Consider the following 26,385-nt stretch of genomic DNA (forward strand, 5'->3'; position numbering starts at 1 on the left):
CCACCTATGGGAGAGGAAGGTGGTCACAAGAGATTCCAGTCAATGTCGGGAGGAGATGGAAGGAAGCGCTACCCCTCCCAGTCTTCCAGCAAACCGGTCAGCCAGTCCCCATCCAGCCAAGCCCATGCCTCATCCAGCCAGCCTGCGAGAGAGGATGCCAAAAACCTGAGCCACCATGCCCTTGCCACAGCGGCTGCGGAATCTCAAACACTGGGGAAGTAGAGAAGCTGGAGCTTCTGCTTCCTATTGGGGAAGGGGTGGGTTGGTGGGGAATTTGACCGGGGGAGGGGAGAAGCGTGGTGGGGAGGGACAGAAGGGGAGTCAGAACGTGGGTGTCCAAGAATAGGCTGCTGGGGGAAACTTCAATGCACACAAACTCTCTTGTGGCTGGAAAACAAGACGATCACAATCCAAAAAGGATCCTTTGCTTGCTGTCTGTCACTGACTGGAGCCAGACCCCCTCCGCCCCCACTTTCATGTCTTAGCTTCTTTCTGGGTGGGTTGGGAAGGGGGAGATATATTTTTTTTTTATTTTAAATTATTGATAGAAGTTCGTCTGGATTTACCAAAATCACTCTGCGCTAGGCAGCTCCCCCCCCCCCAACACTCAGCCCTTCAGATCAGCTATGCAGCCTGCTCGGAAAGCTACGAGGTTCCACGTAGAGTCGGCCTGTGGCACCACTGACGTCCCTGACCCGGCTGACTTCACCCATTCCGAATACAAGGATGCGTTTTAAAAACAAAAACCCAACCGATACAGAAAGACTTGATTGTATTTGCCCCTCCTCCCGCCAGCTCCATTTCCCTCCACCCAACTAGCCCTTCCATCATGGACAATTGGAAGTCAACCAAAGGACCTTGACCAGGCATCATGATGGGCTCATTCAACCTTTCTGTGCGAGGACAGCGAGGATGGGAGCTGCAGGCTCGTGCAGGAACGCTGGCTGCACTAGAAGAAGGAGCTTTCTCTTCCTCTCCCTTTAAAACCACAAACACACACACAAAAAAAAACCCTCTACACAGACTGCTCTCCCTTGGCTTTCTTCCTTGAAAATTAATTGTTTAAAAAAAAAAGAAAAAATGTTGCCTTATTGTGGAGTGGGAGTTCTGTGACCCACGTGACTTCCTCACGTGGCCTCGGGGCGTGGCGTCTGCGTGGGATGAGAGCCCTCGGCCGAGCAGCGGGAGTCCCTCCGTAACAGCCTCCCTTTGGGAGACTCCTGCGGCGAACAACTGGCGATCTCCCGGCAACCCGGTTGCATTGACACAGACACCGGAGCTGCTTTCTGCAGCCGAGAGGGATGTTGTACTGACTATGCCAGACGATCTCCCCCTTCCTTTGGAGGTGGGCTCTAGAGCCCACTCCGGAGAGGAAGCGATGCTGATGCAGCTTAATCTAAGACTTAATAGCCTAAGTAGTTGAAGCCGATGTAATGTATATACTATTGTAGTGTCCTTCCTGCTACAGCAACTGGCCGTGCTATTGCCTCACTCAGACTTACAGGTGCACTGTCATTTTCTTTCCTCTTCCACCAGCCCAACAAGCAGGGGCAGTCCTGGTGGGGTTATCGGTCTGCTCAGTCTGGTGGGAGGGTAGGAGCCTAGCAGGGTGGGGGACAGCCTCATTGGCCGGATTTCTTACTGCTAAGGGGAGGTGTGGAGCTGAGAGAAACGTGAATGTCCCAAAGAACGTTAATGCTACAGCCCAGCAGCTGAGGAAAGCGGATCCAAGAAACCCATTGTGGACAAGCGCTGACCCAGGGGGCTGGCAGGGTGGGGATGGTTTCAATTCAGGAGGCTGCCTGCGAAATGTGGTCACAGTGCAGGTTTCCCTGTTACAGATGGGTGCATTCAGTCCTCCTCTTTTCCCCCCATTAGGGTGCACTGCAGGCACCATGCTGCAGCATGAGATGGCTTCGGGGAGCGAGTCATCCCCCAGAGTTTGTGTTCGGACTCTCCAGAACACGAGCTGAGTCTGGTGGGATTTGGCCAGGGTGGGGAGCAGACAGGGCTGAGATGGCGCACAAGGAAGTTGTAGCTCACAAGGTGTCTGTCCCAGCAACGAGGCAATGCGGAATTCAAGCTTGAAGGCGGAGGTGAATTCCTTGGGAGGGGAAGGGATACTTCCTTTGCTGGTAATATGCTCTGCCTCCATGTGCTCACGCATGTGCTTTGCTGGGTTCTGTGCTGTATCTCCTTTGTGTGTTGGCCTTGCAAGCCAGGGAAGACGCTGCTCGATGGGTATCGAAAAGAATGTCTGCAGATGCTTCTACCTTGGGCCGCTGCTGTCTGGGCAGCATAGGAGCCCCCTAGCTCATTGCTGCCCCATCAGCTTTTAATGTAATGGCATGTCACCTCTGAGCATCCTGCTGATTTAGGGCTGCCTCATGTACTAGGTACCACTCCTGGGAAGGGGCTGTCTCTAGGGCTTGCATGCTGCTTAGCAGCTGGGAACCCTGCCCTGTACCGACAGGAAGCCCAGCAGTGCTGGGGAGTTGGAGTCCAGTTCAGAGCAAAGCTCAGTACAGTGAGCTGGGTGGATGAGCCAGTGTTTGTCGCCATTGGGTATTGGCATTGCCAGAGGTGGGTAGTGAGAGGTCCATGTGCTGCTAATGTGCCCTGTCCAGTGAAAGCAACCAGCTTCTCAGTTACACTGCATAAAACAGGCTGCAGGGGGTGGGGGCAGGCAGAGATGCTGGTTGTTTCAGAGCAGCTTTGGGTGACCCTACAGCCGAGGAGCTGCCACAGGCTAGAGCCCAGCCAAGGGAACTGAGTGGCTGGTACTTAGTGTTTCCTCAGATCGAGATCCTGGTATATTCCACAGCGAAAACCTGCTAATGATTTAAACACACAAGCCTGCCCAGAGTCCTTGCCTTATTCCACCGTGTCTGGGATAGCACGGAGTGCCCAGTTGGCCACGAGAGCCCCAACATGCAGGTGCAGCACGATCATATCAGCCCTGACTTTGAATTTCCCTAGTCTGTGAGCTGGAGCCAGACCCTCCCTCCAGCAGGCGTATTGGGATTTAGATGGGAGTGGTAGGGAAGAGTCTGGAGGATATTGAGCAGTGACTGTGGAGACACAGCTGTCTGTTACTGGGGGCATGGTCTCTTTGTCACTGTTGTTTGCATCTGAGCAACTCAAACCAGACACTAGAAAAAATGGGCTTGCCTTGAGAAGTGGTTGCTTGTGAAGTCAAGAGGCTAAAGGAGCCATTGGATGGCAGAAGTGCCCAGGAACATCCCAGAGAGCTGCAGAGATCCAAACTGATTGATTGGCTGTTCTTTTTGTTTGTGCGACACCCTCTCCGATTTCAGCCTAGAGCAGTTTGTTTCCCATTTTAGTCAGTGGCTTGTCATCAGTGAATGGGGCCAGTCTAGAAAGTCTTCCCTGCAGGAGAAGCTTGCCCAGAAGAGAGATCCCAGCAGTTGCCGCAGCCCAGGATTGACATGCCGTCGAATTGTAGCAGATCACAATAGGGTCAAGTGTGAGCTGTGTTTGCATGTTGCTGTGTGAGGCAGACCCAGATACCTGGGGGAGGGAGAGGAGACATGGAAACGAACCTGAGAGAGACAGCTGCGTTGCATCCTGCATGTGGTCCAGAAGACTGACATAAATCAAGGCAACAAGGTCCTGTTTCACCCTCTGCTCTAGAGGGAGAGGAGACCTTTGCTGTTTTACTGCCTGCAGTGTACGATGTAGGCCGTGTTCCAAAGAGGGGAGGACAATCTAGCGTTGGATGGCACCGGGAGTATGAGTCTCTGGCACTGTTGCTCAGATGAGGGCTGACCCCATAGGGTTCTAGCCTGTCTCCACAGGCATAGAGTCCCACACCCTGCTTAGTGAGTACCAGGGCTGACTGAACACTAGGATTGACCTCAGAGAGGTCTGCCATGCCTCATGGTGCACACGGAATGAGTCTCCGGACGCATCTTCCCAAAGCTAAGTGAGACCCACCTCTGCTGTGTAGAATATATAGCAAGAGGATTGCATGTGGCCAAACGTGCCTCCGAGGTGGGGAGGTGGCTATTGAAATTCGTTTCCCTTTTAGAGAAGAGCAGATGGTCTTGACATTTGCATTGGCCTGATTTCCTTCCCCCAACACCACTTTCCTGGGAGGCACTTGATCTCCTTTCTAGTCAGGGATGGTCCATCTTACCATCCCACCTCCTTTAAAAAAGTTCTCTCAAGTGCTGGTTGGTTCTGTAGCTTGCGGTTGCCATGTCTGCTGCGGAGGGAGTCAGAGGCAGCTGTTAATGCAGAGCCAAGTCTGCCCCACAACCCTGAAGTGGGGGTGCAGTTGGCCTTGCCATTTCAGGTGGAAGAAGTGTCTGTTAAATCATGTGCATCTCCTTTCTTAGCCCTGCATGTTGGACATCCATCTTGCATACAGGTAGCTGTGGCAGGATCCAAAACACTGTGGTTCAGGGTTTGCACAGAGGTGGGGTTGGTTTTGGTTTTTTAAAGGAAAACGTATCTAGGTGCTGCTGCTCTGTCTGCTCCTCGTGGCTTGTTTCCCCCTCCCAGTGGTTATCTGTAATTGTTGGATTCTGTCCAGGTTCTGTATTCACTCACTGCTTCTGATTGGTTGACTGTACTGTAACAAATGACATATTAACCTCAAAACTCTGCCATACTTCTGTACATGTACAATACGACAATGCGGAGGGGAGCCTTTTAGCGGTAATGCCTTTCTGATCTATATTTTGTTTTATCAAGCAAAAACACACACAAATCTGTAAATGTAGCAAATTGTTTGCAATGCTCTATATATTCTGTGTGTCTCTTCTCCGAGACTTGGGTTGTCTGCTCGCTTTCTTTTGGAATCAGCGTTAGGCTCTTACTAAGGAGAGGGTTGCTACACTTGATGTTAAATGCCTCACTGACTTTTTAGTTTTAATTTCCAATTCCTATAATAATAGAAGAGAGTGGGTTTGTGTTTTTGTTTTTTTTTGGGAAAACAGTTTCATCTCGGATGTGGATTGGGTGGAGTGACTTTTTTAAAAAAAAATTCTAGGGGTAATGTTTCAAAGAATCGTTTACATCTTCACTTTCTGAAGACACTTGAACATAGGACCGACGTATCTGTGACAAGCACACCCTATGGTTGGAAGCTCTCGGAGTGTGAAAGGGCCTGGGCTTAAACCTATCCATTTTGGTTTTTATAGACACTTTCATGTCAAAAGTCGGATGTATTTCAACTAACACCTCAACCCTTCCTCTTTATTTCTCAGTGGTACATTCCCACTTCTCATCACCTCCAGAATATCAGTCTTGTACAATAGGTTGGCTTGTACCAATGATATCCCTGGGAGAGGGGGGCTTGGTATCGTTTCATCCATTGGAGTCTTCCTGGCATGGCATTGTGTGCCTGTGGGAGAGGGATGGCCGAACTCTCCTCCCTTTCCAACCCCAGCCTTGGTTGTCCCTGCGGAACGTACTGTCATTGGGTTTGGAACCCCAGCCCAGGGAATTCCGACTCGGAAATCGACACTGAGCTTTTAACTGGAAGTGGTTGGAGCAGGGAAGGTTTTCCAGTGTCAGTTCTCACTCTGAACTGCTCAAAGCTGTGTGGATAACCTGCCTTTCAATAAAGAGCCAGTGTTTTTGTCTAGATGCCCAATCACTCAGCCAGAACAAAAGGGGTTATTAGTTTGATCTGGCTGCCCTTCCCAACCAGGCTCTGTCTGTCCCAACCTCATCCCTCTACTCCCAAAAACAAAAGACAAAAAGTGTTTTGCAACCTTCTTCAGCTGCGTTTTATTGTAGAGACAAATTTAAAATGACTTATCACGGGAGAGGAAAATCTTGTTAATATAACCCACTCTGGGATCCATCTGTTGATAGTACATAATCTTGACTTGTGTGCTAGGATCATCATCCCATTTAAAAGGAAAAGAGAAACAACCACAACAAAAAAAATGTAAAATACTTGAACGAGAGCTTGTATTATAACATTAATATTATTCAGAGTATCTGCTTTCTAGGCTGATGTGATTCATTATTCTAGTAATGCTTTAGTCCTTTGTAATTTGTGGTAATTATGCTTTTTCCTTTTTAATACAAAAAAAATGTATAAAAATAAAAACCTCAAAAGACAGTGTGGTATGGACTCTCCTGTGCCTGCAACCTTCCTTACTCTCTCTCCTCGGTCATTCTGTGGGGTCTAAGGGTCTGAGCGACAGATCAGACACATCTCATGTGGAATGAATACTCCTGAAGTTGAGACACTGATGGCACCTGACCAGTACACTGCAGCTAGGCACTCTACAAGCTCTCCGCAGAAGAGCTCTTGTAGGACTGCTTAGTCTCAACCCAGTGCACTCTTCCTTTGCTGCTTGTTCCAGCCCCGGGCCCCCATACAGCTCTGCCAACACACCTCAGTCCTGACTTTCAGCGCTCATCACTCCCAGTGCACCATGTGATACTTTCAGTTGTGTTTAATTGTGTAGTGGTTTTATGACTGGGAGGCCATTTTCTTAAGGGTTTTGAAGCTCTCCCTCCCAGACAGCTCAGGAGAACAGTGATAGTGGGGAGCTCTTCCATCATGTATAACTTTATGCAATCCTAGGGGTTTCCCTCTGCCTGCTTTGCTGTGCTGGAAGTGAGGTGAGTGTCGGTGGGATGGAGTGGTCAGTCCATACTGGCTGTGCTAACGAGTTCCTTTAGTGACTTGCATTTTGGTTTCACCCTCCGTATTAATTGTTAAAACAATAAAACCTACTCAGTGCTCCCAGTAACGTAGCACGGTACCATGGGGGGGTAGTTTCTGCCTGACCTTCGCTGTTATCAGTGATGGTTTAAAGCTTGAAGCCCTTATGTCACAGGTATGGGGAATAACTCCTGCGGGAAGCTGAGCTCTCAGCTGATGGTGCTGGCAAAGTGGTTACGAAGGGCCATGTTGCATCAACAAGTGTGTTTCCATGGGGTGTTCAGGTTGATCCTCCCAGGTCCAGAGTGCTGGGATGAGATCAGGCCAGGCTGAATGTCTGGAGCGCAGTGCTCGTGAATTCCCCTGTGACTCCCCATGCAATGCTGGTGAGATGTCCTCGGCCCAAAAGCCTCAAGCAGGAAATGGAGATCCGAACAGCAGCCATTTCTGTGGGAACCTGCGTGGGGCAGTCTGTGAGCAGCTTGATCCAGGAGACTAAGAAAACCCTACGCTCACTTCAGGAAGCTACCCAGCTGTAGGGCTGCTGCCTGGAGCTGAGCTCTGCGCTCCGGGCTGGTGGGGGCGGAAGGGAAGTGAGTGCAAATCTCACCGGCAATGGGTTACGGTTCCGCTTTGTCTTTGATACTTAAGATGAACAATAACTTGCTTTTCATTAGAAAATTATTTGGCATAATCATCTTTCCAAGCTCTCGAGTCCCCATGTTGTGAGCATGCCGCAAGCCACGGGGAAGGGGGGTTCACTTGGCCTTCTTGGGCGAGTCGGGAATGGTCTCCGTGAGCGGGGTGAGGCTCAGCAGGATGACGTGCCTCTCGTAGGCCTTGGTTTGCTTGAAGAGCGTGTCTGTTCCGTGCAGGCGGTCCAGCACCCCCAGGACTCCGTAGCACTGATTGAACCTGGCAGCCAAGCAGAAAGGGATCACACGGTACTGGAGGTTACAGGTGAGAAAAACAAGGTAGGCCATGCAGATCTCTTCCCTTTCACCCCCTCCCATAGCCTGTGTCCCTATCGGAGCCCTGGCAATCCTGCTTTACTTTTTGTCTCTCCCAGCCTTTGCTTTGCAGCCTGCCCAGGACTGGATGGGGTTTAGCCTAGAACCTGCCCTTTCTGCTACATAGTCACCCAGGAGAGTTGTTGAACCAGGGGTGTTCTCCATCCCCAGGCACTTTGCAGCCATCACCTTTGCAGCCATCACCAGCCAGGGAGTGGGACTACACCAGACAGCCACAACTCCAAGCCACGTGAGCTCCTGAGGCCACAGGAAGACCAGACTAGCTGTATACACGCCTATGGCCAAGGAAGTTATGAGCTGGCCCCACAGCATTGCTCAGCGCCATAGGTTCTGATATCCCTGGTGATCCGTGCTCCTGGCATACAGCATGATCAGTGTCCTGGAGAGGTGGGGTTGATGCGCACTGGCTGATACGTCAGGTATCACCCCGTTCTTAGGCTGGAACTGAACTGTTGTCCCCGTTCCTGCAGGAAAGGGGTAGCGATGCTAGCCAGTGAGCATGGTCAGGGAACAGAGCACAGCCCTGGGAACTCTACCTGCAGGCCTGACACTGCTTTGCTGTGCTACCTTTGTAAAAAGGTGCTAGTACTTCATCTCCACTGGGGGTGAGGGGTAACGATCATGTGTGCATGCAGCACTTTGACCAGGCAAAGCCTGGTTCCTGTAGTATCAGGTTTTTCAGCTGTGGGAATGTTTGATTTTTTTTCCACTGCTGTCTTTGGACAGAGAAGGAGTTAAGCAGCCAGAAAGATGCTCCACAAAGCATTGTCCTTGATGCCCTAGATCACTGCTAGGAAAGCCCAGGCTATCCCTGCTTCTCTGGAACCTACACATTCTTTCCTCTGTCTAATTCACCCAAGAAACCTGAGCTCAGGTTCAGCCTTTGGTTTTCTGCTTTGTAGCCAGTTTTCCAGCTTGGCTGACTTTGAAACAGAAGGGGAAAAGTCAATGATTTGTCTGAAGGTTGCATGGTAGGTCAGTGGCTGAGCTGAGATAAGGAAGCAGGAACTGCCTGAGGCCCGATCTTCTGCTCTGACCTCTCTGTCCTTCCTGTTTACATAGGGTGAGGAGGCTGGACATATTCAAGCTGCCTTCAGGTGAGCTAGACTGAGGTGGGGTAGATTGACTGACTAGTAGTCACGTGAGACTGTTTGGTCCTCACAAATGGGCTATGTCCCATCTCCACCACTGATGGGGTGACCCAGTCTACAGAGCATGGAGGGAGGGGCAGCTGTACCAATAGTATCCAATGACCTTACTTGAGGTGGTGGAAGTCATGGAATTCCGGCGAGGGGAGGAAAGGCAGGTGGTAGCCGCAGTGCGAGATGGATGTAGCCAGAATAGCAAGGCAGAGCCACACCATGATGGAAGCAACATGGGATCCCAGGATTATCTGACCCACCAGCGAAGGCAACATGTTGGAAAACTGGAATTCAGACACAAGCCCTGCCTCATTAGCATGCACACCCAAACCTTCTGCTCATCAGGCTGCAACTGGTGTCTCCTCTTGTCGCTTGTATTACAGGAGCACCTAGAACCCGGCGCAGCTGTTGCTGAACGTGGCGCTTGGTTGAAGTGGAATCGTGGGAGTCGAGGTCTTGTGGAGGTGTGATATTAAGTTAGCTAGTGCTGCTGTGGGATACTCATCCCAGAGTCACTGGGAGTGTTCTGCCAATGCACCTAAGAGACTGGGATAAAGGAGGTGAGAGAGGCCAACTCCCACTGTAACTCAAGTTGCTTTAACATCTCAACTCCCTCTCTCAGGTTTTGCTGCTTACCCCCGGCACGTGTGTCTGGCTGGGACAGTTCATGATGAAGCAGCCCAGCAGCCTTGGTCACCTGGACCTTCCCTAGTCTATGCAGCAGGATCTTCCATCAGGCTCAAAGAAGCGCCATGCTGTCGTGCCCAAACCTGCTGGAGGCCCTGGCTCCCAAAAGGTTTGTCTGACAGTAGATTGACCCTGTCTTACCAGGCTCTACCCTATGAGTTTGCAGTCCCAGTGCAAAGAGCCACCAGACACTTCCACTACAGCAGCTTTCTGGAGACACTGCAGACCCCAGCTTCAGACCCTTTCTGTTGGAGATCAAGTGTAGCTACTCTTCCCTTCCCACAAATCCTCACCCAGTGGAAATGCAAAGCCCAGAGCCATGAGTTGGGTTTACTTGATAGGCTGCTGGGCAGTGACCCCCCAAGAGTGCCCGCTTACCACGTGCTCAACCGGATGAGCATAGAGGGAGACCACACCAACGGGGGCTGTCCATTCATGGTGCTGCTTGTGTATGCGCTTGTACAGAAGCGGGTGATGAACAAGCCTGCATGGAGAGAACCGGAATGAAGTCCTCAAGTCCAGTCAACCCTGAGACCAGTGTCAGTCTGGGTGCAATCTCAATACCTTTCTAATGTCTAGATTTTCAGAGCACCCGAGTGGCCTAGTGAATTAAAGATCAGGCTAGCCACCGGGACTCGTGAGTCAAGGCAGAACCAGAAATAGAACCCAGATGTCCTTGGGTAATTTACCTGGCCTGTGTGTATTCCCACAGTTGCTTTGTTTGCTGTTAAACTGCCCGTCTCTCTTTTTACGAGGTAGGTTTTTTTCTTTGACTTCGCTCTGCATCTGTTTTGGGTTTTTTTGTGTAGTGGTAGCGCTCAGGAGAGTCGGGAGCTGGGCCCCATTGTGCCAGGCACTGTACACGTATATAAGAGGTCATGGTCCTTGACAAGGGAGTTCAGTCTTTTTGGTCTACATATACACACTACACTCTCTCTCTGTAGATTTTTTTTTTTTTTTTTTTTTTGGCTGGTGTATAGTTCCTCCTATAAGCAATAGCTACAGCCTCCTCCCCCAGCTCAGGTGAAGTGCTTTAGATTATAGTTTGCATATAAAATCAACTTGTCTTTTCCCTCTCTTAGCCTGTGGGCCAGTCCATGTCAGTCCTCTCACTTTCATAATCTCTGGTTAAACACGGCCCCAGGTAGCATTATACCACCAAGAGCTCCCAAAGGAAAGGCAGGTGCCACCGACTGGTCAAGGTCAGTGGAGGTGTTTGGTTGAGGGCACAATCGTAATTCGGGACAGAGCGGTTTACATTTCTTAGGGAGCTTAAAGGAGGAAGAAGCAGCCACAGGACAGACTAGTTCTCTTGCCCAGCTCACCGGTGTGAATAGTAGAAGAGAATTTCCTCCACCGGGATAAAGATGGACAGCTCTAGGAGGAACCAGTGAAAGGTGGGTAGTTCCTTGCTGCAGGGCTGTCCCCGCCACTTCATGACGGGGAGCATGAGCATCATCATTGGGAGAGAGATGAAAACCTGATTGAGCAGCACCGTGTGAACAGCCTGCCGCAGCTTCTCTGGGTCCACCTGCAAGAGAGGAGACTAACCATGGAGCCATGCAGCTCTGGGGAGAGGGAACCTTTCCAGGACTCAGGCCTTGGCTGTGGGAAGTTATTTTTGGACCAAGTTTCACATGTAGGCAGATAAAAAGAAGCTGATCTGCCTACAGTTCCGCGCCCTCATTCTTTGTGTCGCTGGCAGCCTAGTGCCTGGCTCTGCTGTGGGCAAAGCACAGAACTGGAGGTGAGGGGCGAGAGGTAGGACTAACCAAAACACACTTTTGGTACCAAGCAGCGGATCAGCCTTTGCTCTCTGAGCAGGAAACCTCCCCGTGCCAGCCTGAGCAGCTCCAAAGCCGCAATTAAAAGTGAGCCTATCTCCTGTGCTTATGGCTCAGCATGGCCACGCTGATATAAGGCACCGCTCTTATTTAAAGGCTTTGTCTTCACTGCGAAAAAGTGGGTGTTTTATAGTGAGTCAGGAATCTCTCTAAAGACACCTTTCGGCAGTGGCAGATACTGACTCTTGTCAGCCCCCAGGTGTGTTGCTCCACCTTGCTTCAAGGAGGAGCTATAAAAATGCTCAGTGCCCTTGTGGATCCCCAATTGAATTGTCTCCCTCCAGCTTTCCCCATGACTTCCTGCTCCTGCTCGCTCCCCGGGACAAACAGCTGAAGGGCTGTGGCTGAAATTTTCCTTTGTTTAATAAAGACCTTAATGTACAATCTGATGTCATCTGCCAGGGCCAGGAGTCCGAATCTGGTGCTACAGGAATGTCTCCACTTGCCTGCACATTCTTTAACCTGCAGCCCTGTGGCTCTATGAAAGCGGTAGAAACCGTCCCTGCCTCTGGTGGTGGTTTCTCTGATGACTTAGTCCCCATGCCCTGTTGTTCACTGTGGCCAGGGCTGTGTGCACAGCGTGGTTATGCAGCTGTGGGACTGTGAATTGCTTTAAAGTGCTGCCCGACTCCACTCCAGCAATTGATATGCCATGGAAAGAACTCTTTAGCCCACACAGTTATGAAGAAACCTTCCAAATGTGATATGACTAGCAGCCAGCTGCTGTCTGCCTGGACCTGGCAGTGCCCCGAGGTATGAAACTTGTCTCATTTACCAAACTGGACTGGTAACACTGCAGTCTGACAGCATAAGCTTGTTAACTGCTGTTCAGTTTAGCAATCGACTCACGCTGGTGTACGCGTTTGCCTTTTTTGCATGCAGTGAAGAATACTGGGGCATTGGTGCAACTGCTTGCTGTCAAAGGTAGGGGGAAAAGGACGAGTTAGCCATGGTCTGTGCTTAAAATTTATACCAGAACTGTGTAGGTTAAAGGGGCGGGGGGAGGCGAACATACCCTAGCAATGTGGACAAACCCCGTAATATAGACATAGCCTCTGGTGCCTTACCTAAGGCTCTGCGGTGAGATAGTGCAGGCTCTTTCTAAGCTGGGGGCTAGGCCAACAGAGCTATACTGCCGTGGGCTCTGTAGTGTAGACATAGGTTTAGGCTGTCTACACTTATGTAGCAACACCAGCATAAGCCCGTCGTGTACCTGTAGCCTATGCTGATGGGAAGGGGTGTTTCTAATGGGGTAGGAACACAGCCTTGCCAAGTAACATTAGCCATATGGACAGAAGCATTCATCTATTAACCCAGCTATATTGACAGTGGGGACTAGGTCACCCTAGTGATGTCTGTCGGGGGTGGGTTTTTCACACCCCTGACTACAGGTATGTTGACTTAACTTCAGACCCCTCAGCACTGTCGCTATGTGGCCCCAAGCCCTGCTCTGTATGCAGCTAGGTTGAGGGAAGACTGCTTCTGTCTACCTAGGTCCTGCTCCTCAGGGAGGTGGATTATCTACATCAACAGGAAAACCACTCCCCTGGCTGGAGGAAGCACATCTGCTACAGCTCAAGCTTCCAGTTCCCTCAGGAGCACATGCAGCTGTGCTTCTATCTGGCATCTCTCCTGGGCTAGCTTAGGCCACCCTCCCCACGCACAGCTAGCTGCTGTGGATTGCAGTCTAAGGTGTCTCTCTCCCCAGGAGGTTTGGTGCCTAACTCAGGCTTGGGCAATCATAGTGATTTTTCTCAGCACGTAGCTAGTGTGACACCTAGCTGCTTGGGGACACTGAGGGCTAAAGAGCGTCTGTGCCAGTGCTAGGAACTGATCGCAGATGGCCTGCATCCTAAGCCTTGCCCTAACTATGGAACCATCCGTCCCCTCTACATTTTCATGCCATGTAGAATTCTTGCCTTCATTTTTACTTTGCCAGCCCCCGGTATGGAAGAGCAGGAACGTGCGGGGGGAAGGGGACTGAGCACTCTGCCTCCTCCTAAGAAAACGCAGGTGGCAGTCGTCCAGCTCAGCAGGCATGGTGAGAAATACCTACAGGGTCGTTTTTGCCCAACTGAATTCGGTAACGGGTGATGAAATTTGGCTTTCCGGTCACATCTGCCACCATCAGGAGTCCATTGAAGCACCAGTAAACAAGGCTTGGAACTACGGCCATGCCTGTGGTAGAAGGGGGGAGAAAGATGGGCAGAGACTGCTGAAGAAAGGGGAGCCTTTGTGTATCAGAAATGATTGATATTGCAGTGGTGCCTGGAGGACACTAGCAGAGACCAAGGCCCTGTTGAGCTAGGCCCTGGACAGAAATGAGCCTCTCAGAGCAAAGACACTGCTCCTGAATGGGATGAAAGGGCAGGAGAGGAGCAGGGATGAGATTACAGTAATCCAGGCCTGCTCTCAGGCACCTTGTCCCTGCCACCAAATCATTATCACCAGGCTGTGTCCTGTAGACATTGCCCCAGGAGGAAACCTGGCTGCAATATAGGTACCACCACTGCTAGAACATGACTAAGGTGTGTAGCCTTATCCTCTATCCCGGGGGTCCCCAACGCGCTGCCCCCAGGCACCATGGTGCCTGCCAGGGCGTCTGAGTGCGCCCGCATACTGGCCGGTGGACAAGCATCCGCCGACAAGCTGGGTCATCTAGCAGCATTTCGGTGATGATGCTACTTGTCGGCAGTGAAGCCTATTGACGTCGCTTGTCAGCGGAATTTCGGTGGATACTCATCCACTGCCACAGTCCTCCATGACTCGTCATCTGGCAACCACCAGATGAAAAAGGTTGGGACCACTGCTCTATCCTTTTAGCATGAACTACTCCAGTGAGACCTGGGATGTAATTCCACTTTAGTCAAATGAGGGAGGTGGAAACCTTACATCAGTCCTGGATGGTTTGGGGGTTACAAATACTTGCAGGGGAAAGGGTGGTCCCAAAATGCTGGCTGGACCGTGACCATTGGGGAGGCATGGGAGCAATTTGGAGGCAATGCATGTCTTTGGTACACAGAGCTCTGGAAGAGCTAGAATCTGGCTTTCCTGCAGCCGAGCTTTGGCATTCAAAACAACTTACCTAGAAAGAAAATTGCCCATTCACTTCCGCCAAGCAAGTGGAGCACCTTCTCCCATTGGGCCTGCCAGAAATCGCCCGAAGCCCCCCAGAACTTCTGCAAGTGCCTGGGGAGAAAGGCCCAAGGGTTTAGCTTTTCATTGCAAAAATCACATCCGTCTCATCTCCCCACCCACTGAAATGTTGCTTCTCAAGCTATCGGTCTTACCAGGTGACAGAGTTCCTGAAGGCAGCAAACAGCAACAGGCTAGTGCCCAGTATGAAGCCAGTTGTCTTCATGGAGTCCCAGAGCTTCCCCTCCTGAGAGCAGGAAACAGAAGCGATTACACCTAGGTACTGGAGTAGCCTGTGTTTTAAATCATAGGAAATCAAGGGACGATCCAGTCCTAGGATCCCTTATTTTCTGTCGCCAGCGCTCTACAGAACAGAGTGGAGGCAAATTGTTATCCACCCTGTCAACAAATGCTAGGAGTGTCGGGATGAGACTCTCTGAATATATGTTACAGTGTATATCTGTGTGGTAAAAGAAATACACGTTTAAACTGGATCCAGATAGCAATCGGTCTATGATTTCCTCCCTTCTCGTGTGTAACAGGTCATTATGATGAACAGATAAAACAGCTCAAAACAGCAGCACTCAATAGGCGTCCATAATTAAATAACATTAGTTGCCCTACTCGTCTCCTCTCTTAGCAATACCACAGGATGGGCAACAACAAGAGATGTTTAATCCCTTACAACAGGATAAATGCAGATGTGTGGTGTAAGGAACAGCCCCGAGTCCTGCTTCCTTCAGTACTATGCCCCTGGCTTTCTCTCCAGCATGAACCTCTCTAATACTCCTGCTCCAGGATGCCTAGGAAATGACTACCTGGAATTGGATAGAATTTAGGTCATTTGCCCTAAAGACCCCCAAGTGAACGGGTGTTAGCCCTTTTCGGTCCAAGGGGCTAGTCAAAGTTTGAGGCCCTGTAGCTGGTTGCGGCTGGCAGTAGAACTTGATGATTGTGTCAAAGAAAATACCAGGTGCAATCTTGTTTATTGGCCAGGAATCCACAGCATCCTGCTGCTGTGAACGGAGGAGGAACCAAGCACAAGAGGAGCAGTTTCTTTGTTTACAGGCCTAAGCTGCTCTCAGCTTACAGCCCTGAACCTGAGCCGTTCTCTAGGCTTCGCGCAGGGCCGCACCATGCTTGGCTTTCGTGCAGTCTGCCTTGCTCTGAGTCTCGGGTGCTTGGCTGCACCCTATTTTTTTCTTTCCACCCACCCAAACAATACCCAGTGGAACCCTCTGTTCACAAGGTGCTAATTTCTGGGCAGACTCATTATGCCTTGATTTAGGTGAGGCCCTTAACTCTCCTTACTCTGTATCTTAAAACCAAGGGAGCGGTCACAGCCATCAATTTCAATGAGGGTTTAACTAACCCATACCAAGGTTTAACCCAGCTCATACCAGTTTCAAACTAGATCAATCAGCCCATTCTCCGGGGCATGGAAGAAGACTCTTTAAAGAAGCCCTGTTGTGAGTTTTTTCAAAATTTCAGAACCCTACAATCTTGTATCAGAAATGAAAGCCCTTGGCGCTCAGCACTAACACACTATTGTCCTTAACTATATCCTAGTTCACACTGCACATGCTTTAGAAGATGGTTACGGTACCCAGTGCCGATTTAGGGCCTTCTAACATGAGGGTAATCTGGCTTCATCTCAGACAAAAGGTGGGATTTACATAGCAGCTGCTTGTAAAAACTTTGCTGAAGCCAACCTCCTCCAGGGAGCTGAATTCAGTGCAGTGCAAGCTTCTAGGTAGAGAGAATAATGCTTCAGTCTTCAGTAGCTGGAAGGCACATAGGATCTTAAAAAGTTCTCTAGGCTAATGTATAAAACCTCACAATTCTTCCTAAAGTAACTGTCCGTTTTAGAGCTGAGACACAGAAAGTGTAAGTGATTTGTCAAGTTTATGCAGCAAGCTAGGGCCTGATCCACAAATGTCACCTTTCTTGCACGACTCCCAATCCTGGGCTTCAGTCTCAGAAATTCAGCAATTTGTGTATCTGTATTAAGAGGCTCTTTGACTAGAAACTGCCTTGTTTAATTGCTGCCCCTTTATCATGCATATTAAAGGAGCCAGCAATCATATTTAACAAAACCACTCCACATAGGAGCGTAGATCGGCATCCGCTATGGAAGCTGTCAAGCTGCCATCATGGGAAAGATTTGTTTGTCTGACCCATCTCAGCACCAGGTTCTTCCTTTTGCTAAGTTCTCTAGGGCTTTGCCCTGTCCACTGGTAAGTGACTGAAGCCACAAGGCATCTGCCAGGGCAGAGACTGTTCCCTTAGCATCACCAAGAGCCAATCACAGAGCTCCATAGCACCCAGCATCGGCTACCATATACATTTCAGTTGAGACATCAGCTTTGAGTCTTTACCTGCTTCTGCTGTGAGCCCACTGTGGAATATGCAGCATCTCCCTTCATCTAAAATAATAAATGATGCAAGTGAGTGAATGGGGAGCTGTAAAGAAAAGGGCGGGGGGGGGAGAAAAAGAGGGTGGGAAAGCAGCCCTAAAGGAAGTGTTCACAGGTTATGATACAGCTCTCTCCCGGGGGCCTGACTGGTCTGGAATGTGCTGTGGTCAGTGGCTGTCTCAGGCCTTCGGGACAAAAAAATGTGGTAAATCACTGGAGCAAGGGATTAAAATTCTAGATCACCCTGTGCCCTTAAATTACAGCCCCCAGGGCAGAGGTGGGAAAACTATGGCCTGTGGGCCACATCCAGCCTGTGGGACGGTCCTGCCTGGCCCTTGAGCTCCTGGCTGGGGTGGCTAGCCCCTGGCCCCTCCCCTGCTGTCCCCCCACCTCCCCCACTACCACACAGGTGCTGCTCTGGGCAGCGTGGCAGCGTATCTGGCTTCAGCCAGGTGGTGCAGCTGCCAGACATGCTTCTCTGAACTGCATGGTAAGGAGACCAGGGGGTTGGAGAAGGGGTGGAGGGTCTTGGGGGGCAGTCAGGGAACAGGGAATGGGGGGGCATTGGATATAAGGGGCAGGGAGCAGGGGTGGTTGGATGGGGTGGAGGTTCTGGGGGGGGCAGTGGTTAGAGGATAAGGAACGGGGGTTGGATAAACTTGGGGTCCTGGGGGGGCCTGTCAGGAGGTGGGGGTGGTGGAATAAGGGGGAGGGAACTGGGGGGGGGGGTGGATAGGGTGTAAGGTCTGGAGGGCGCGGTCAGGGGTGGGGGTGTGGATAGGGGTGGCAGTCAGAGACAAGCAAGTGAGGGGGGGTTGGATGGGTTGGGGGTTCTGAGGGGGGTGGGAAGTGGAAGGGGGCAGGGCAGGCTGTTTGCAGAGGCACAGCCTTCCCTACCCGGCCCTCCACACAGTTTTGCAATCCCAATGTGGCCCTCGGGCCAAAAGGTTTGCCCACCCCTGAACTAGGGGCCTGGGCACCAAACACTGGTAACGTGCTAAGGGGAACTTTTCACCTGTAGGTCGCTGCTTCAGATCCAGCCTAGGGGGACTGACTGAAAATTGTTACCATCTGCTGGCTCCTCAAATACCAGCAGAGCAGATGTCAGCATCATAACCCACCTGGCCCATGGCTCTAACCAGCCCCCTTGCAGACAGGCTCAGCAGAGACGCCAAGGATTGAATAGAGAAAGAAAGTCTGAACTACCTTGCGCTCCTAGAGGTCAAGTGCTGGTATGAGGAACCTTGTACTTCTGGTGCATGTGCAGCATCTACTGCAGGCCTAACCTGGGGAGTTTTCATTTCCTGGATGGCCAACCTTTCCCAGCAACAAATTTGCTTACACAAAATATTCCTTACTAAGTCTTCATCAATGTTCAAATAAAAGCCAAAATAACACCCAATACCCAGAAGCCACGAGCCAGATTCTGCCCTTCATTAAATCCTGGCCACCTCAGGGGTATTAATGGGATTGTATGGCTGGAACGAAGGGCAGAGTTTGACTCCTGGTTCTTTTAGAACTAAGCAATGTAGCCAAGAAAAAGGCCTTATTCTTTACTAGGTCGTCTGGTGGAGCTTCCATTCGTTACTGCGGCAGAACCCCACTGCAGTCAAGTTCATGGGAGTTTTGCTGGACATACAAGCGACTACCAAAGAATGAAGCAGCAGAGCTTTGTCTGTTTATGAGGCAAGAACAGCAGTGCCTCAGTAAAAGTGGAAACACAATGGTTAGTCTGTGTTCAGGGCCCAGCCAAAGTCACCGGTTTAGTACAGAGGGTTCTGTACAGCTCCTCAGCTCAATGCCTGTGTTCCTGGATCTGGCATCCAAGTCCTATTAGCATAAGCTGGAGCAAGGCCCAGCCCCAAGGTCCAGAGAGATAGGGCTTAAGAGGGGAGTTCATCTGGAATTGTCTGTGACACTCTGACTCCTTTACGGTAGGAGCACACCGGCGATATTACGTAGAGCACCGAGTACTGACACAATAAATAATTTAGAAGGTGGTGGTGCATTACCTTTATGAGGCTAATATTCCCTCTGCTGGGAGTTGCTTTTGTAGAGTTTCCGGGTAAAGGACCACGCTGCCAACAAGCACAAAAATCACCCCGTTAGCTTGGCGACAACATTTCAGCTTTGAAATTGTAAATCTTTAATGCTTTTTTTTTCCCGCCCCTTTAAAGCTCGTTAGTATTTCAGCTCAGAAGGTTTATAGTCCAAAATCAGACTCACTTCTCTGTCTGGGGTGTTATTTACCGACAGGTTAAAAAGGGAAGGGATTCTCAGAGCTGCTGCAAGCCCACAGCTCCAAATAGTTTCAGTGGGAGCTACAAGCGCCCAGCACCACTGAAATCTGGCCTTAAATGACTTGCCAGGTGCCTGTGGTGGGGGTGGGACTAGAATCAGCAATTCTAACTCGCAGACTCTTAACTGGAACACAAGGGCATTTGCTGGCTGTGCTGAACATTAACAAACAGGGGGAACCAGCCGTTTTAAAACTCAGAATTGCAAAGGGATTGCGCTAGCTCTGACGTGCTGACCCGAAAGAGCTATTGACAGACATCTCCTAAGAGAAAGTTGTTTAGATTTTAAATTAGTGTCTTTGTCCCGTTTGCTAGCCTCTTCCTCCTGAACTCAAACTGCCCACTCCCTCCTGAGCCATGGGGCGTTATTCTTTCCAACCTGTACAATCCTCAACACGCTGTTTGTTTCCAACTGGCAGCCTCGTTTGCTAGGTAGGGCTCTTCTGAGAAAAGAAAATGACTTTTGATTCTAATGGTTCTGATAAACACACTAAATGGTTGGTATCTCACGCTACCAAAGAGAAGGATCCTGCTGTCCTGAGAATTACAAGTGTAAATATCTTTGTTGCAGGATCAAATTATCTTACTTTGCAAAAGGCCCTTTGCCCTCTGTAATGTACTTATCAAGCCACATCCCAATATAACCGCATTATCGCTGCGATGTTATCTAGCTGTACAGCTTGTACAATAAATAGCTGCACACAGGGGCCTTAGTGAAACAGCTTGTACAATAAATAGCTTATGCTTAAAAAGACAATTTCTTTTTGAGACTTCACTTCATCACTGTGCCGTTTATATAAGAAAATGGTCAAAAAAACCCAAACCCTTTCGAAATGGCTGCTCCATGAAGAACATATTAACTGAAACTGTTCTACTAGGACACTATCTAATTAGCCCAATGGCCTTTTGTGACTGAGTAGAGTCCTGAGCATTGCTCAGATGCTGCGGGGGTGGGCAATGTTATAAGGTCCTAGATAGCTCGGTGTATTTAAAAGGGAGAGCCTCACTGCTCTGACCTGATGCACAACAGCCTGCTAGATAGCTGGTGCTTGAGAATATGGCTTCTATATTGATCCAGTTGCTTAGATCCCCTTGGAACTGTCTCTCCAACAAGTCAGAAGGCTGGAACGAGTGCAAGATGGCGTTGAGTCCTTGGTGGGAGGTAGCAGGATTGCCCAATGCCATCTCATCTCTTGCGCTTTTGGGGAACTGTTAACATAACCATTGGTATGCCTCACGGCCAGGTCCCGTCCTGCCCTGTAATCAAATTATAGCAGTCCTCTTTGACTTAAGGGCACTATGAGATCAAGTATTACCTTTAAAGGCAAAAGCCAAATTTAGCTAGATCCTGTTCTGCTCCCAGCACCACACTACATAGCATTTTTGCTGAGATGGCCCAGGATGCACCCACTAAACAGTGACGTATCTTACTGAGCTGGGGCTATTCCACTAAACAAAGAAATAATGAAGCCACCAGACGCTGAATTTCCACTGGCATATAACCCAGGCAATAGTCAAGCAACCAACCATTAGCTGGCTGCAGTCATAGCAGAGTCTGACATGAAATGAGATGCCTGGAACTGATGCTGGTTAAATCTGCCTTTTAAAGTAATTTTTACAAAGCGTTTGAAACTGTTATTAAAACCAAGCCAGTCCCAAGCAGGAACACCAAGGCCTCACCCCCTGAAGTAAAATACTGGCACAACCAGGGCTCCAATTCAGCTAGCGCTGGCTGGAGCAGAGCTCCAGTAAATATTTTCAAACATGCAAGGCAGAAGCCCTGGTGTCCCTTGCCCCTCCGCATGGGGCTGAAGCCCAAGGCCCCCTCCCTGCAGGAGATGCCCCTAGCCCCACCATCCTGGTGCAGAGCAGAAGCCCTGAGCCCCTGCCCACACAGGCTTTTGGGCAGGGAGTGTGGGAGTGGGGGGTGTCTCTGGGAAATATACTATGAGAATTTTGGGCATAGGCATGTCTAATGATCACATGTCAAACTTTCAAAAACAGTCTACAAACCATTCAATAATCTGAATAATTATTCCTGCAAAGTGGGTCTGGATTTCTACAACAGTCATTTATGGACCATAATAATAGAAGATATACCCATCTCCTAGAACTGGAAGGGACCTTGGCAAGGTCATTGAGTCCAGCCCCCTGCCTTCACTATCAGGACCAAGTACTGAGTTTTGCCCCAGATCCCTAAGTGGCCCTCTCAAGGATTGAACTCACAAACCCTGGGCTTAGGAGGCCAGCATTTGAAACCACTGAACTATGCCTGTCCACACCCAAGAAGGCTATATTCACAGAATTTACCATTTCAGCCACTGGCAGCCCAGGCATCCAGTTTGCATATGAAAAGTGATACAGTACTACAAAAAAGGAGGGTGCAATTCTTTGCAGGCACAGGGACACCCAGGAGACTTTTCTGGCCTGGAATTGCAGCAGGTGTTTCGGCGGCAGAATGTCGTGCTTGGCTTTGCTGTCTAGTGTGCTGTGCTTTTTAGGTTCTCATATTGCAGCACCTCTGGGCCATCTGAGCACCTGCTTACCTACAGCAGCCCACTAAGTCTTTGCTCACAACCATCTCGGTTCCAAGCCTCTTGCACTGGCTGTGGAAGGAAGCAGCCAGAGAGCAAGAAAAGTGGGTCCCTCTCAATGGGGTGGGGAGGGGGATGAGACAGACCAGCCCTCACTCTCCAATGATAGTCCTCTAAGGGTCATCCAGACTCAGATTTGCAGTTCAAGAGCGCAGGCCTGATTAGCAGCTTCCCTTCATTTTGCAAGCCCTTGCAAAGAGCACCACAGAAGGCAAAGGGCAGCGGCTATCAGTCAGCTGAGCTCAGCAGATACTGCAGCACTGGTTAGCCAAATCCAAACCCACCGAAGTGAAACTGACGGTAAACTCAAGCCGAGACATAAATACGCTGAACATTTCCTGAGTTCAACAGAGTGCATGGAGATGGCCCCAGCCCCTCCAGAGCAGGCTAGCGTTCTTCTCACACCATACACATAATTTTGGTCCAGTCTTCATATGCTACTGGCTGGCACTGCCAGAGCAAAAAGCATCTCCGGGGGTGGGGTAGGGGTTGTGCTTCCATGAGACATGCTTTAGTTGAAAAGTAACTCCCATGTTCGTGGGAGTCATTAGGCAGGACATTCCTAGCCCCTAAGTCCCATGAAGCTGGCGTTGTGACACCAATACAATCAGAGCAAAGAAAAGTGAGTGCACATCAGGCAGGCGAGACAGCGGGACCAGTCTGTTTGGCTGGAAAGAGAAGCAGAGAGGCAGTGGACCTAGTCAAACAGGATCAGCTCTCCTCATTTCTGTGTCCAACTCAGGGCCGCCCAGAGGATTCAGGGGGCCTGGGGCAAAGCAGGGGCGCTGCGGCTCTTGTCACTCAGCGGCAATCTGGGTCTTCTGCGGCGGGGTGGGGGGTGGGGGCTCTTCAGTCGCGCCGCGTCTTCGGCAGCATTTCAGTGACTTTAGTCGCTCCGCATCTTTGGCAGCACTGAAGGGCCCCCCCCGCCGCCAAAATGCCACTGAAGACCAGGAGCGACTGAAGGGCCCCTTGCCACTGAAATGCCACAAAAGACCTGGACCACTGCCAGGCCAGGGCTCGCGGGGCCCCTGTGGGGCCTGGGGCAAATTGCTCCACTTGCCCCCCCCTCCCCCCTTCTGGGCGGCTGTGGTTCAACTTACATCCGTCAGATGACAGGGTAGGTGGGCTGGGGAAACAGAGAAGTCAGTGCTTGGAGGGGCTGGGGGAGCTTGTGTGCATAAGGCATCAGTTATGGGCAAATGGCGCACGTGTTGTTCATCAAACATATCCTGCCCACCCGCCCTTTGCTGCATTTGAGCCACATTCCCTCCCAGGGAACAGCCTCCCTGTGTCATGTCTGCACAGCATTAGGAAAAGGCTGGGGACTGGTCTAGCAGAGCTGCAGCCACTCCTGAAGCTGGAGGTGGCCATGGCGGAGAAGAGGAGGTGGGAGGGTCCCATCTCTCATTTGGACTGTCTATCAGTCAGATATGCAGGTGCCAGCCCAGGGAAGGGGCAGCTCCCAGGGAGAGCAGGACAGAATGTATCATCCTTATTTCATGTAGCTGAAGCTTTGCAGAGTCCAGGTGCCAGTGCATGGAGGGAGGCCTGGGGAGTGCCTTGATGTGGAAAGTCATTCCTGCAAAGTCAATGCTGTGCTCTGACATGCTGGGCTAAAGAATCAGCACCCCCTCCCAGCCAGTGACACTGGTGGCTCGGCCAGGGGGACCAGATGTCCTTATCCAGCAGAACTGGCTCGCTTAACCCAATAGCAAACTCTCCAGCTGTTGACTCTCCCCAGGACACCTTTCAGGAGTGGCTTCTTGGAATTCCCATCTCCAGATTCAAACCATCTTGTGCCTTTTCTCCCATCATACCCACCCACATTCACAACAGAACTGCCCCCAACTACAGCATATGTAACTCTTGCCTAGTCCCTGGGCATAGACCCAATGCTGAAATCATGCCAGGCAAAAAGAGGTGCCCAGCTGGCTCTGGATGTCTGGTCACCCCAACTGCAGTGCCAAGTTCTGGTCTGCAGGGAGTAGAGATTCAGGCACAGATTCAGTCTTTGGGACAGCTGGACTCAGTCCCTTATCTTTGCAGACAGTTGGCTTTTTTTCCTTGTACATCTGTCAAGCCATCTTGAACAGAGTGACCTATGCTCAGCCCTGGAGAGCATCCATGTCTTCCCCGTCAAGGAGGATCTCCGGCATGTCTTTATGTGGTGGTTTGAGGGCCTCCAGCAGCTGGGTGTTGTGATGCATCAGCTTGTTCCCCCGCTCACCCTTCATGCACCCCATGATCTCAGCGAGCTGGGCAGTCAGAGTATAGCGCTGTAGGCAAGCTGCAGGACTGACCGCCACAGACATCCCTGATTTCATCCAGAAGATCACAAGGAAATACTGGACGATGTTCTTCACACTGTGCATCTGGATCACGCTCCCTTGGCACTTAGCCTTGCTGTGCTAGCACTCAAATTGCTGCTTCCTGAGACGTTCTTCTCCTGCAGTTGCCAGCTGGCGCCAGTGTGCTGCTCTTGTTGCTGCTCAGCATCACCCAGGTGGGGAAGAGCTGGGCAGCCAGGAAGCCATGGCAGACCAGGCACAGGCTCAGTGACACCGGTTGGCAAACTATAGCATCACCGACACTCGTTCAAATACTTATTTTATCAGTTTGATTCTCCCCCTTCCCCCCCCCCCCAACTTACTGTTAGCAACCTAGGTTCCAACCTGAGGCTGAACACTGCCCTCATCTAATTACACTGAGCCTGCAATTCTACCCTCTTTGCAGGCACCAACTGGAGACCCACCTGTTGCTGGCAGGTGCAGGAGCTGAATAACTGGACATGTCTGTGGCAATGGATTCACTCCATAACACAGCTCCATTCCCTTAGCCCTCTCTCCTGACCCCTCTGGCATCAACACAGGCCGAGAGTCCGCTGCTGGAACAACAATCTCACCTGCGAAAAGAGACAACTACGCTCTGTGACGCCACAGGATGCAGCTATAGACTGGCCACCTTGGGGAACCACATACCTGACAAAACACCTAAAGAGGTGCTCAGTAGACACCCTCTCTAGGGTAGGTACAGCGCTAGCTCATGTGCTTCTGCTGCTGCTCACTATGTGCCACGCACTGCCCAAACAGGATGGCAGACATGGTCCCCACTCTGAAAAGCCTGAATTTTCTTTTCTTTTTTTTAATAAATGCATTCATAGCACTAACACCAGGCTGTAAGTCTGTCTCTTAATGGAGTTGCCCTCCCTAGAGTTTCCATCAAGTACCTCTGAATCACTGTGCCCCAGAGTGCTGATTACTCCCTCTTTGCTCACCTCCTGCAGGCTGCAGCCTAGAAGGGGGCCCTGGGTCGCTGGCCAGAGCCCAATCCAGAACTCAATTCCCTGCCTGCCACTGCTGCTGCCGGTCCCTTTATCACATCCTCAGGCAAAGGAGGAGGGAGGTGTGTCTATAAGTGAGCAGCTGATTGTCTCCTCCCAGGCAGGTCATGTGAAGCCAGCATTAGGCCATTGCTGGTGCTGGCAACTGTTATGCCCTTTTACTCAGACAGTTGAAAGAGAAGTGCAGGGCTGGTTAAGAGGTAACTTGTGGCAGCCCTCACTTTTAGTACGCAGATGTGGGTCCTGAAAATGTTACTTATTCCAGCAGATAGTGTGGCAGCTGATCCAAGCTCCAGGAAAGGTGCTGTTATCCATCACCACTTCCTGGCTTTACTGTATGAGGAAGAGAGAGACACCACAACACACTTCCACTTAGCCCTGCCAGGTCTGTAAGGCAAATAAGCAGCATCTCAGTTAATTGTGGCTCGAGCTCAGAGAGATCCACAAGTATGAGAATCACAAATGTCCCGTAGTCTGTGGCTAATACCCTAACCACACTGACACGTTTCACCCAGCCGTGTTCTGCGGGAGGGACAGCTTTTCAAACTCCATTCCCACATTCCCCCTCGAGGGCCACTTGGTACCTCAGCCACTTGCCGTGACTTTATTTCAGAGCTAAACTGCTGTTACATTTCAATAACATTTTCTCCTGACTGACACTAACTTCTCTGTGGTGGGGCGGGACTCTTCTCTTTTTGTAGTTTTCTGGAGCCTCATAGACTCAAGGAGAAGCCATGCCACATTTCGCAAGCAGAAACACAGCACAGAATGGAAATACACGCACTGAGTGAGGACAGAGTCACTGAGCGGAGCGTCATTCTGACTGGTTCTTGTAGTGGGAGGGTTATCCTGCATGTATGAAAAAGTAGGTGAAAGGCCATTGGAATCTCACCAAATTCCAGACTCTGGTGTTTTCCTTTAACTGTCACTTAAATAAGAAATTGTTTTTGACGGACTCACTCTCCTGGCAAAGGACTGGATGGCACAGGGGGTGGGCAATGGGCTAGATAAGGACTTTTCACTTTCCAATTTGCTAGTTTGAATCCAATCCAGGTTGACAGTAACCAAAAGCATCTCCTATTTCTTGGCTAGTCAGTGTCCCATCAGAAATGAGTTTGGTTCCCAGTGGATGGGTATCCACATCACAAAAAATTACCATTACTTCTGAAAAACCTTGGACCCATCTAGGAAACTATTTGCATAAAAAGAGTGGTTGTCTCATGTCCTTGCAATGGTTTAATAT

The 26,385-nt window shown here is 50.4% G+C and overlaps 2 protein-coding genes and 1 pseudogene across 3 annotated transcripts in view; 1 reads left to right on the plus strand and 2 right to left on the minus strand.

The window, feature by feature from the left end:
- The window catches only part of LARP1 (La ribonucleoprotein 1, translational regulator), a 77,164-nt gene extending 71,064 nt beyond the window's left edge, over window positions 1–6,100 (plus strand). For both annotated transcript variants that reach the window (XM_032771638.2, XM_075068192.1), the window contains exon 19: window positions 1–6,100. In XM_032771638.2, coding sequence (XP_032627529.1) covers window positions 1–222 — 222 coding nt within the window. In that variant the 3' untranslated portion in view covers window positions 223–6,100.
- FAXDC2 (fatty acid hydroxylase domain containing 2) lies at window positions 4,934–25,188 on the minus strand. The gene is made up of 10 exons (XM_032771645.2): window positions 25,077–25,188; window positions 18,921–18,986; window positions 16,870–16,917; window positions 14,647–14,738; window positions 14,442–14,545; window positions 13,413–13,534; window positions 10,838–11,043; window positions 9,891–9,996; window positions 8,943–9,109; window positions 4,934–7,567 (listed from the first exon to the last, which is right to left on the minus strand). Exons 3-10 carry the CDS (start codon window positions 16,915–16,917, stop codon window positions 7,411–7,413), a joined length of 1,002 nt encoding a protein of 333 aa, XP_032627536.1. The 5' UTR covers window positions 18,921–18,986; window positions 25,077–25,188; the 3' UTR covers window positions 4,934–7,410.
- On the minus strand, window positions 22,909–24,592 carry LOC116819690 (gamma-interferon-inducible lysosomal thiol reductase-like; annotated as a pseudogene).
- Window positions 25,189–26,385: the final 1,197 nt, after the last annotated feature.

This window comes from Chelonoidis abingdonii, chromosome 7, assembly GCF_003597395.2.
Source record: "Chelonoidis abingdonii isolate Lonesome George chromosome 7, CheloAbing_2.0, whole genome shotgun sequence".
NCBI lineage: Eukaryota > Metazoa > Chordata > Testudines > Testudinidae > Chelonoidis > Chelonoidis abingdonii.

Bases quoted from the DNA above. Each gene is read 5' to 3' on its own strand.
- FAXDC2 (XM_032771645.2), bottom strand. From the start codon at position 16,917: ATGAAGGGAGATGCTGCATATTCCACAGTGGGCTCACAGCAGAAGCAG. The intron at 14,546-14,646 runs GTAAGACCGATA...CTTTCTCCCCAG, and splicing joins TTCAGGAACTCTGTCACCTG to GCACTTGCAGAAGTTCTGGG. The intron at 9,997-10,837 runs GTGAGCTGGGCA...CTCTCCATGCAG, and splicing joins CTCTTCTACTATTCACACCG to GCTTGTTCATCACCCGCTTC.